The 12,066-nt window shown below is 39.7% G+C and overlaps 1 protein-coding gene across 3 annotated transcripts in view; it reads left to right on the top strand.

Annotated features, from left to right (window-relative positions):
- The window catches only part of EPB41L4B (erythrocyte membrane protein band 4.1 like 4B), a 287,983-nt gene that overhangs the window by 98,749 nt on the left and 177,168 nt on the right, over nucleotides 1–12,066 (top strand). For all 3 annotated transcript variants that reach the window (XM_030551497.1, XM_030551496.1, XM_030551498.1), the window contains exon 2: nucleotides 5,417–5,521. In XM_030551497.1, coding sequence (XP_030407357.1) covers nucleotides 5,417–5,521 — 105 coding nt within the window. The remainder of the gene's footprint in view (nucleotides 1–5,416; nucleotides 5,522–12,066) is intronic.

Raw genomic sequence — 12,066 nt, 5'->3', positions numbered from 1 at the left:
TAGTCGCGTCCAATCCAGGGAGACCTTGAAGACTTCTGATTAAAAATAGCTCTCTCTCAGATTTTCAGAGTACAAAGTAAAGTAGGATAAGTACTTATTTGTTCAGGGTCGGCTCCAGGCACCAGTCGACCAAGAACGTGCTTGGGGCGGCACCTTATAAGGGGCGGCGCTCAGGGGTTTTGGGTTTTTTTGGTTCAATGGGGTGGTGTTTGGTGGGCAGTTGTTTTTGGTTCAGTGAGGTGGTGCTGGGTTTTTTTGTTGTTGTTTTTGGTTCGGCAGGGCGGCGCTCGGGTTTTGTTGTGGTGGTGGTGGTGGTGGTGGTGTTTGGTTCAGCTGGGAGGCGCTCCGGGGGTGTTCTTTTTGGTTTGGCGGGGCAGCACGGGGGTTTTTTTTTTTTTTTTTTTTTTTGCTTGGGGTGGCAAAAAAGTTAGAGCCGGCCGTGTATTTGTTTAAATATTTCCTTAATCTGTGGTTGTAGTACCTGAGGTTGCCAGGCTGATCTTGGGGCAAAGAGAGGGGAAGGTAGAAGAGAATGACCGTGGAACGTGAAATTATCCTTGATGCCAGTTCCACTCCCTTGCTTATTGCAGATGTGCTTTCATGTTGATGGATGGAACAGTGGGCAGCTCCTTGAAACGCCTTTGTCCTCAGCTGAGTCCTGAGAATGCTCCCACTTCAGTTCTCTAGCGCTCTAAGGAATCCTCCAGCAGAAAGTGGGAAGAGATAACGTAATAATCTTATCTCTGAAGTAAAAATAAGTAGAAAAAATATTTTAAAGAAATCTTTCCAACTTTCCTTGTACATCAGAAAGGAGCACAAGTACCCTCCTCCCCCAGTAGGTTATTTTTAAGGCAGATACACATTTTGAAAAGAGCATGGATAGATGTAGGAATCAAAGTGCTGGGAGATATTGATAAGATGCTCCCATTCAAAAACCTACAAACCAAATGTACTTTGGTGCAAGAACACTGAGAGAGGTACATGTCAAATATTTGAAAAAGCATCAACATCTTACAAGCAGAACAATTTATGCTGAAGACATCACCCATGTCAACCTATTCATCCTTGAAAGTGAGATGGGAGATAGAATCTTTTTTTACTTTCATCAACAGGTCTCAGAAATTCTATACTTTTGTAGGATATTCTGCCAGTTTTTCCTCCCTAGCCATTCTGCTATTTTGATAGTATTATTACACAGTTATTTTGACATGTCTAAAACACTGCAAAATTCATTTTTGGAGCGCTAGTGTAGACCAGCCCTTATCAGCACTCATGTGCTTTGTTTTTGTTTTTTTTTTTAATTACCCTACCCCATCTACTTTCTTTTTTCTTCATTACCATGGAGTGACAGGAGCTGGTACAAGTAAAGCCAATGTTCTAGTTTTGGAAGCTGATAGCAGGGTTTTTTCCCTCTTTCCCCCTACCCCCACCCACTCGGACAGATGGAGAAGCTCGCTAAGGGATGGATCCTCCTGAAGGGGAGAAGAGACAGATAGGGGACTCATAATTTGGACAGCTCTTCTCACATTTGGAAAACGGGAGGATGTTGTTCTACGTACTTTAAGAAAGATTTGGAGCCCCAGCAATACCCCAGTAAAACTGGTTGGGAAATGATTTCATGAAAATTTCAAAATAGTCTGTTTCGTAAATGGGCCCATTTTTCATTAAATGTTCAGCAGTATATTAAATTGAATTTTTTTTTGAAAATTTTAATTGACTGAAATCCCAGTTTACAGTAAGAAAATGTGGTTTTGAGTAAATAAAGAAATTTAAAGCTATTTTAATAATTTCCATAACATCACAGAAAATTTTGATAACGTGGACAATTAAAAAAAATAATGTATTGTTGAAGACCATTTTCCTGCAAAGAAAACATGTATGGAAAATTGTCTACCCACTCTACACCCCAGCTCCTTCTGCTGTTCCCTCTTCATATTCTCCATTAGGCAGCGAAGGGGTAGGAGAAAGGAGAGTGCTATCTCTACTGTTACAGGGTAGGGAGCTGCACTCTCCCATCTTCCCCATCTGTAATGCCTGGAAGAAAGTCTCTTCTCTCCCCCGCACCCCATGAGCCCCAGCACAAATTTTTTATCTGAAGGTTCAAGTAATTAGGAAATAACATTTATTAACATTTAAGGGCTGTTGTCTACTAGAAGTTATGTATGTAATATTTTATTTTACCACAATTGAGTAAATGACAATACTGCTTCTTCCATGTGACTCATTTCATATTTGTGGTGAACATGTGTGCAGTGGAACAGTGCATGCTCCTGGCCCAGGCTGGTAGTGACAGAACAGGCTAGTGTCTTTTTGACAGGTGTCTGCTTCATAATTGGCATGCTTACTGACAGTCTATGCATAAGCAAGCTATCAAGAATTGAATGGTCATGGAAAACTGAATTAAACTGTTGGATTCCTATTACCTGTTTTGTATCTGCTGTCTCTGTTCAGGTGAAGAGAATACTTCATTCTAGTGTGCTTTTGATTTGGCATCTTTCACAAGCATTAGTTTCACTAAACATTTAAAACAACAACAGATCCATCTTTAGAATACCTTTTTTGCTTATTTGACTATAGTCTAGAATGTTATTAAATATTGCACCTTCAAAACAGTGATGTGGATGCGTACTGTTTCTAAGCAACATTATATCTTAGGAGGTGATCATCTCAGATGTTTGCAATAAAGTTGTTGAATTTTGTGATTAATAAAGCATGTCTTTCTATAAATCATCTTGTGCCTCCTCCGAAACAAGTAAAACAATATCCTAAGATGTCACTTTCTCGCTTCTGTTAAGTAGCTGTACATCTTATTTTAATGGAGATCAGATGGATGTTTCTGAAAACATAGAAAAATTCAAATTGCAGTGCTTTCAATTTGTCAGTCATGTTAGTTGAGGCTTAAATAGAACCTGCCACCTACACCAGAGCTGTTTGACCTCTTCAAGAAAGCTAGTGGAGGTGGAAATTATTTCATTCCTTTCTTTATGGTTAGAGAAGAGAATTTCTAAGTATGTAAGATAACAGCTTGGAATCTTTCCTTTTTTATAAGAATTTTTTTTTTAATGATGTGAGTACAATGCTCTCTTATATGTGGAAGATCAGATTAATTGAACACTTAAAGGTCAAATTCTAGTCCAATTGAAATCAGAGTTTTTCTGGGAAAGGAAGCTAAATGAAAATGCCTAGCATGTTTTAGAGATCAGGTTTCTGACCTCTTAACACAGATTTAAAAAAAAAATAAATTCAGAGGCAGTAGTAGACATGCTCCTACTCTTAAGGTGTTCTTGTATAATGGCCATAAGAAGCTAAAGATAAGCAGTTGCCCATATCCTGGCATATATCATGTACTGAATGGGATCTGTTGAAAGTGCAATTCCTCCTTCCCCACTGAGGATAACTTGTAAGAGACTCAGAGCCTGACCTCTTGGTACACCTCTGTTCAAGAGAGAGCAGAAACAAATATATTCATTATGTAACTCGGTTTATATGCAGTACCCAACTTTTGCAGTTCTGTGTGTTGTATTTAACAGTCAACCTAGGCTATGGATACTTTACATTCATTAGAACAATATTTAATACAGAATTAAAAACCTATTGCACCCTTTACAAACTGTCCATGCAAATAATACAGCTGCTCCCTTCAGTAACACAGTCATTGAACAGTAATCTAACAGTGAAATCCCATAGATCCATACTACTAACTAAGGTGGGCTTTTCAGTATACTGTATTTGGAAGGTTAAAAAACGGCCGGAATGGACCACAAAGCAGGAGAGTAAAGTCCATAGCTGAGGACCCTTTTGTAGAAAATGCCTGGTTAGCGGCTTTTTCCATTTTTTCTTAAAAAAAAAAAAACAAGAGAGCTCTTGTTTGAGCCCCTTTCCTGACCAACTGCAACTTTAGCAATAACACGGAGAAAGAGAGAAGCTCAGGCATATTGCTTAGTAAACCAATAGAATGATGATAAAATTAGTTTAATAGTTTAAATGTATTGCCTCATGGTAGAATTTACCTCAAGTCTTTATTATAAGGTTGTGTGTATATATATATATATATATATATATATATATATATATATATATATATATATATATATATATATCTGTTTCACGACATTTTGGGTGGTTTTAATCTAAATTAAATGGACCAAGATAATATTGTAATGAGTGCCTTTATAAACGTGTGTAACAGTAATAATGGGCTTACTATTGAATGTGCACTCAAAATGGTAACCCTCTTGCATGCATGACTAAGTAGGTTACTTCTATCCATCCGTGTATACAAATCACATGCAGTAATACGAATGCAAAGTAAGTGTGCAGTTGTGCACATTAGCACTTTAAATCTGAAAATCAGGTGCACCATGTCTAGGGAATTGGTCTTTATCTCATTGTGACATGATGCTGCTCCTTACCTTAAAAAAAACAAGGCTCCAGTTCAGTTGCATGTTGTGCTGGGTTATTTTTTTCGAAATAAATTCTTTCCATATGTTTGAAAAAAATATATTCTCAACTCTAAGCAACAAAGTTGGCATTTCAAATTGGTTTGTTTCTGGGCTTTTCCTTCCACGCATTCCCACAACCTCCACACCTTAGTTTTCTTCCAGTGTTTGAACTTGACAGCACCACTGATGACTTAAATTCATGAGTTACCCTTTGAACAAGTGTACAAGCATACAACCACAGCACAGGAGTAGTGACAGTGCAAGCATCCTTACCAACATCTTGCCTGTGAATCAGCCCTAACCTGGGCTGAGAGTAGTTCAGTTTTCATTCCCATACATTCCTATAAGGGTGCCAAATTAGTAAAACCTGTGGGTTTTGTTTTGCTTTGTGTAAAGGCCATAAATGCTGTTCAACAATTAGCAGCATTATTTAAAGATCCTATCAAATGCCATTTTCTTTCCTTGTAGTACTCTTAACTAGTCAAGTTGTCTTAAATTTATTTTGCTGCCTGAATGGTGCAGTGGCCGTTCATAATTGCAGTTGACATCAGGCAGCTGCCAACAGACTTCAGACAAGTACAGAAGCAGGCATTTAATAGAGAATTTGGTATCCTGGGGTTTAAAATGCTGGCTCCATAGTGCAGGGCATTAGCAGTGAAATTATTTTCCTTTTGCTTCTGTAGCTACTTGTAGAAAACTTCTTAAAGTTGAACTGGGTGCAAAATGTTTTGATACTAAACTAAATAGTAAATTTATTGCACATCGTGGTGATTTTTCAGTGTTGCATACCATCATGATAAACACTTAAGAAATACCTTATTCATTGGAGGAAGTGAAAGCACTTTGAGGTGAATTGTTTAACATCTAAGCAGTGTACATCTCATGCAGTTTTTGAAATAAACTGTCTTTGTGCATTCCCCCTCCCCCACCAAACCCTTTGAAAAAAATCTTTTGTTTTTCCTTTTGAATTACAGAAAAATGCGAAAGGGCTGGATTTGTTTGACCAGATTGTCTATCATTTGGACCTTGTGGAAACAGATTACTTTGGCCTGCAGTTCATGGATGCCTCCCAGGTTACAGTATGTACAACATTTATTTCATATTTACAACAGTTTATGATGCCAATTACAAATGTATAATTGGTGGAAATAGTAGAGAAATAAATGAATAAAATGCTGAAATAACTAGAGAGGTGATGATCAACAATTCTTACAAATAGGACCAGACGTTGTTAATTGTATGCGTACAGTTTAGGCCCTTATGGCCAGTTTGATGGTGATTGTGTGTGGGAGAAGGGGGCTTCATGTTTGGTAGGTCCATGATACTGAAACTGGTTAAAAAAAAACCTTGATCTTAGTATAATCTGCAGTAAATCAGGGGTCCTGATAACCCCTGCCACCAGAGTTGCAGATTGTGGTGGTGTTTAGCATGATGGAGAAATAGCAAGTTAGATTAAAATCTTGTATTTTTGGTACTCATGATGCAGAATTCTCACCCCCATCCCAGGACTCATAGGTCTTCAGTAAAAATTAGCTATGTAAATAAAGCAACCTCACTCATTTTACAAATAGGTGACACTTCAGGAAAATAATATTTAAAAAGTCTAATTTCTTGTGGCAGAAACACACTAAACTACTATCGGTTTGCTTTTTGCTATAGGCATGTCCACCTTATTCTCTGTAATTTTGCTACCATTGCTGGCTATTTGAGTTGCAAATGAAATTTTAATGGCTTGGAAAGTAAATTACTGCAATTGAGTTCTCTGAAATAAGTAAATATTTTCCATAACGCACAGGAGGAAAAGATGCAATAAGATGCCATTAAGGTAGAACACTGGGGTCATATGTGAGGAAATATTGATATATACAGTAAAGTGTAGTTTCTGAATTTTCCTTTTCAGAATTCTCAGTTTCATTACGTAGTGAACAGAAGATGCAATGGTTTAGAAAAAATAGTGTCAGAAGATGATTATATTTGAGCAGCGTGTTACTCAACATGCAGTGATAAACCAGTACATGTACTAAAACAGAATGACATGGAAAAAGAATCGTGTGTGTTGTAAGTGAAGACATATTTGAGAAAGGAAAAGAAATCTGCTCTTATTTATAAGAAAACTTACTTTCTCTTAGATTTGTTTGTACTTCATTAAATTGTTTGTACTAATCTCCAGAAAACAACTATCAGCTGACAACAGTTTAAAACACTGACTTTTCCCTTGTTGCAATAGTTGCTGACATTTGCTTATTTTGATATGGAATTTTTTTTTAAATAAACTGGTCATTAGGTCACAGCTGTTGGAGACTTGTGTGTTCATTATAAGGAAAAATCTTAGAAAATTAGCAAAAACTAGATTCTAGATTGACTTTTGGTTTATATTTCCAGCAAAAGCACTGAGTCTAAATCAGTGCCTGCTTTTCTCTGCTTGTAAATAGAGCTAGTTGAAAATCAGGAAAATAATTTTACAAAGTTTCTGAATTGTCTCATGTTTGCTGGGTTTGAAATGGTCCCATTTTTCCATATTTGCATAATTTTCCAGATTTTTTTTAATTTAAATGATTTTCAAAATGGTTATAGAAAGTTGTCATTTACCCAAAGTAGTTCATTTTTTTTTCCCATGGAGAACCAGATTTTCAGTAAACAAAAAATCATTAGTGATTTCAATTCAAAGTGTATTAAAACATTGTGTAGATAAACAAAATTCAGATGATATCAAGTTTTAGTAATTTTTTGTTTCTGAGAAAAGGCCATTTTTCAATGTAAAACTTCTTGCCTGAAAAGTTTAGATCAGTTCTACAGGAATCTATGTAAATAAATTTTTTAAAAAGTCATCTCTAAGTGGCTTGAACCCAATCTTCAACTTAAATGAAAAATTATCCTTTGACTGTGCAGACTTTATTTTCCCCCTACTTTCTCCAGTGTCTGTTCTCTTCCCTGTTAGTTTCTTCATCTGTTCCCTACTTTACCTACATCTATAGCTCTTTCATGTATAATTCCAAATAATTTCCATTCTGTGTTTCACCTGCCACTGGGTGAGAAAGCATATGGGCTAGGCCCATCTGTCTCGGTGCATGCTCCCTTCTGCCACAGACACAACTTGACTGCCTTTTGCCCCTATAGAGTACACACTGCCCAATTTGCCCTAAGCCTCGACATTTGTGTAATGAGTTCACTGTGCTCCTTCATAGCACAGCTGGCAGGAGGATATAGCTGCAGTTCATGGAGGCACACAGCACAGCAGGGGAAGGAAAGGGTCCAAGCAACAAGAACAGAATTTCAAAGAAAAGCTACCTTTTGGATCTTGAAGCAGCTCGGGATGGTCACCAAAGGGAACAGCAACTTTATAAAAAGAACTCATCCAGCAAGGAGAAGGGGAGAGAAGGAAGCAGACTAAAACCAGAAGAGATGTGGAGAAACTGGAGAGGGTCCAGAGAAGAGCAATGAGAATGATTAAAGGTCTTGAGAACATGACCTATGAAGGAAGGCTGAAGGAATTGGGTTTGTTTAGTTTGGAAAAGAGAAGACTGAGACGGGACATGATAGCAGTTTTCAGGTATCTAAAAGGATGTCATCAGGAGGAGGGAGAAAACTTGTTCACCTTAGCCTCCAATGATAGAACAAGAAGCAATGGGCTTAAACTGCAGCAAGGGAGATTTAGGTTGGACATTAGGAAAAAGTTCCTAACTGTCAGGGTAGTTAAACACTGGAATAGATTGTCTAGGGAAGTTGTGGAATCTCCATCTCTGGAGATATTTAAGAGTAGGTTAGATAAATGTCTATTAGAGATGGTCTATACAGTATTTGGTCCTGCCATGAGGGCCGGGGACTGGACTCGATGACCTCTCGAGGTCCCTTCCAGTCCTAGAGTCTATGAGTCTATGAGAAGGCTGAGCAGAAGGAAGAGGAGACTCTTAAACCTGTGAACAGACAATCTGACCATTCCTTGTGCTTAGAGTAGTGTGTATGTGTGTTTAGAAATTCCTTTGCAGAGTCTCTGTAACTTGCTATAACATAATCCTTGAAGAAGGAGATGGTAAGACAGAAGGTCAGCAGCTTGAGTGGAACTCAGGGAGCATTTAACAGGTAGTGGGGAGGCTTGGGAAACCAGGCACTAGTTTCAGGGTCTAGGCAGTTCATGGTCCCCACTGACAAGAGGGATATCAGATTCAGGATCTGCAGCTAGAGTGTGGGCCTAAACTCTGCCCATCCCCAGCAAGCCAAGAGTATGTGAGGCCCAAGTTTTGGGTCCAATACAGGAGCCTGGTGAGTGTCCAGCAGAGGAAGCTCATCCAGGTTTGTAACTCCATCTTGTGCTGGCATGAGCCTGCAACTGCTAGTAGGAACCCCTCTTAGACACTTTGACCATTAACACCCAGTCTCTTTTCCTTTACTTCAGCAGCCAGGTAACAACATCACCGTGGTTCTCATTTGCTTGCAGGTGTCATAACCTCACTCCAATCACTCTAACTTGATCTTTAGATTTATCCACAACATTTAATTTCCAGATACTTTCCATTTGCATACAGCATGTGAACTTGGTACTCTATTTCACTGATCAGCTTCACAGTTTTATTTAGCAAAGGCTATGTTATTACCCTTCTACCACCTACCATTTCCCAATCCTCGCCTCAGTTCCTGTCCCCTTTTTCTGACTTCTAGCCTTAACCCTCTTTCTCGTTGCTTGCTCATCCCAGCTTGCTTTATTCGGAGTGCAGTTTGAGCATTCATCTCAAGAAGCATTGCCTGTGTGCACCGTTGCATCTGTGCGGTGCCTGCCTACTGTCAGCTGCAGGTTTGGAGGTTTGAGATTGTAAACTCTTTGAGGCTAAGACTCTTGACTGTATCTCAAGTGGCAAGCAACTTTAAGCCAGCTCAGAAAGCACCTATCACAGCTTCTGATCAGTCAGGAGAGAGAATAGAATGCCGTGCTCTAAGGCTGGGGTCTCAAACACGTAGCGGACCGTGGGACTCTTGCGTGTGGCCCAGCAAGCTTCCCGCGCCCGCCCCCACTCCTCTCCCTACCCACAGGATTGCCCCATGTGGCATTGCGAGCCCTGCGCCGCTGTCTGAAGCAGCTGGCAGCATGCCCCTTCGGGCCGGGGGGGAGGGGAAGGAGGCAGAGGGCTCCTGCATTGCCTCCTTCCAGGCACCGCCCCCCACAGCTCCCATTGGCCAGAAAGAGGGAACCGCAGCCAATGGGAGCTCCATGGGAGGTGCCTAGAGGAGCAGCAAGAGCAGCACATGCACAGAACCCTGAGACCTCCGTCTCCCCCTGGGGCTGCAGGGACACGGTTCCAGCTGCTTCCTGGAACAGAGGAGCGCAGGGCCGGGGACCAGGGCAGGCAGGCATCCCACACCCCTCCTGCACCCTGAGCCCCATGCCGCATCCCACACCTCCCCTGTACTCCCTTCCCTGAGCCACCTGCTGCACCCTCACTCTTTTGCACCCCACCCACCAATGTCCTGCCCTGAGCCCCCTGCCGCACCTTGCATGCTACCTGCACCCCCTGGGGGCAGCATTGGGGTGGGGACTTCAGGGAAGGGGTTGGATTGGGGCAGGGAAGGGGTGGAAAGAGGTGGGGCAGGGGCGGGGCCTAATGGAAGAGGTGGAGTGGGGGTGAGGCCAGAGGCAGTGAGGGGGGGTGTCAGTGATGCGGCCCTTGGTTTAATGCACTAGTCCTCATGTGGCCCTCATGGTCATTTGAGTTTGAGACTCCTGCTCTAAGGACAGCAACACTGCAGGCGCAGTTTGCTTTCACAGTTCCAGAACTTTGGCTGGGACCAGAAACCTCAATGTCTGTTTTGTAAAACCTGAGAGTCTGGCCAACAGGTGCTGCTGGCAGCTATGATTTAATTATTTCAACTATTGTTATTAGAATACTGCTGGCCTAAATAAATGTTATTTTTGGCAGAATAGCCATTCATGCATTTTATTTACTTATCCAGCCTTTGTTTTAAATCATAAAAGCCATTTTAAGGAATAAGATCATTTTGCAGTATAGTTCATAAAATTAGAGCAGGAAACCCTTAAACAAATGTGTTAAATTGACTTGGCATCACTTTATGCCAATACAGTTTGGAAAAATCCATATAAATAAATATCTTACAAATCCAAATATTTATTAAAAGTATGCACTTTGTTTATTCCAAAGCAAGGCTTTGTCCCATGATCTTCACTTCCACATTCTAGCCCTAGAAGTGGAAATAAACATATTTAAACAAGAAAAACAAATAAAAAAAATCCTCTACTACCCTATAGGACAATTTGATGATAGAGGAAGGTGATGGTTTGTGAAATAAAAAACTTTAAACTTTCTAAAGGATATTTTATCATCCAGAAATAAATCTGTAGTTTATAACTTCCAGGCTGATCATGACAGTTTCAAAATAAAACTAAATTCTATTCTAGTCATATTCTGATGACTTTGTGTTATATGTTGTTCCTACAGAACTCAGTGACAGAACTCCTAAGACTTGGTCCTTTATATCTATTGTACCTCATGTATTCAAAGAAGAGTCTAACAACTAAGTCCTTTAGTATTCTAAAACTCCCCAAATCTTTTCCCCTCTCTTTCTGAATAAAAAGCAATATGCTACTTTCTGTAATTGTTCTTGTTTGTGAGAGGAATGGGTAGAAATTGAAGAAACTGTCAGTGTTATCTTTCATGAGTTTTCTGTTGCTCAGCTAACCCCAAGTAAGAATAAATGCCAAAGAACTACTGCATCTCCAAAGCAAAGAAATTGAGCCTCAGATTAATGCAAATTCCTGCTACAATAGGAAACGTATGAACTGATTTGCACAAATATTAAGCTAATAGTTTTTTGAGCATTTGAAAATGTGAGGGTGGGTTTTTTCCCCTTTAATTCTCAATTCTTGTTTTTTTATTGAGCCTAGAAATGGAAGTAGCAAAACTTATAAGACACTGTTAGCTACTAGGTTGTCCCAATTGGAAGTCAGTAGTTGATTATGTTGAATATACAGTCTATAGTGGTTTAGGTAAATTGATAGGTATCCAAATCAAACTTATTTGAGGTCCACCTGTTACTAATCTTGACCCACCTTTTGTTGAGGTCTATAATTTTCTTACTGCTTGTTCCCAAACACACTTTTTCTGTTGTTGCCTGTGATTGCCAACTGTTTTTATGAGGTGTAACATATTCTTTTTCTCTGGAAGCTGGGAAGACTACAGTCCCATACCTTGTCTGAAAAGTATCCTATGTGTGCTGGCAAAACACTTGTGCCCTTGTTTGCTTCCATTTCTTATCATGTGTCCAAACAGAAGCAGTATTAGTATTTCATTAGTGTGGCATTTAGTGTGATTTATTCTGTAATTTTGCTTCTGTTCCCAAAAGTAACTCATGGCATAAGAGGAAGTGCTCTCATGGATTGGTAACTGTTTAAAGGATGGGAAACAAAGTTAGTATAAATGGTCAGTTTTCAGAGTGAAGAGAGGTAAATAGTGGTGTCCACCAGGGGTCTGTTCTGGGACCAGTTCTGTTCAACATATTCATAAATGATCTGGAAAAAGGGGTAAACAGTGAGGTGGCAACATTTGCAGATGATACAAAATTACTAAAGATAGTTAAGACCAGGCAGACTGTGAAGAGTTACAAAAGGATCTCTCAA

This window comes from Gopherus evgoodei, chromosome 2 (genome assembly GCF_007399415.2).
Source record: "Gopherus evgoodei ecotype Sinaloan lineage chromosome 2, rGopEvg1_v1.p, whole genome shotgun sequence".
Classification (NCBI taxonomy): domain Eukaryota; kingdom Metazoa; phylum Chordata; order Testudines; family Testudinidae; genus Gopherus; species Gopherus evgoodei.
This window is presented reverse-complemented; position numbering and strand designations above follow the sequence as displayed.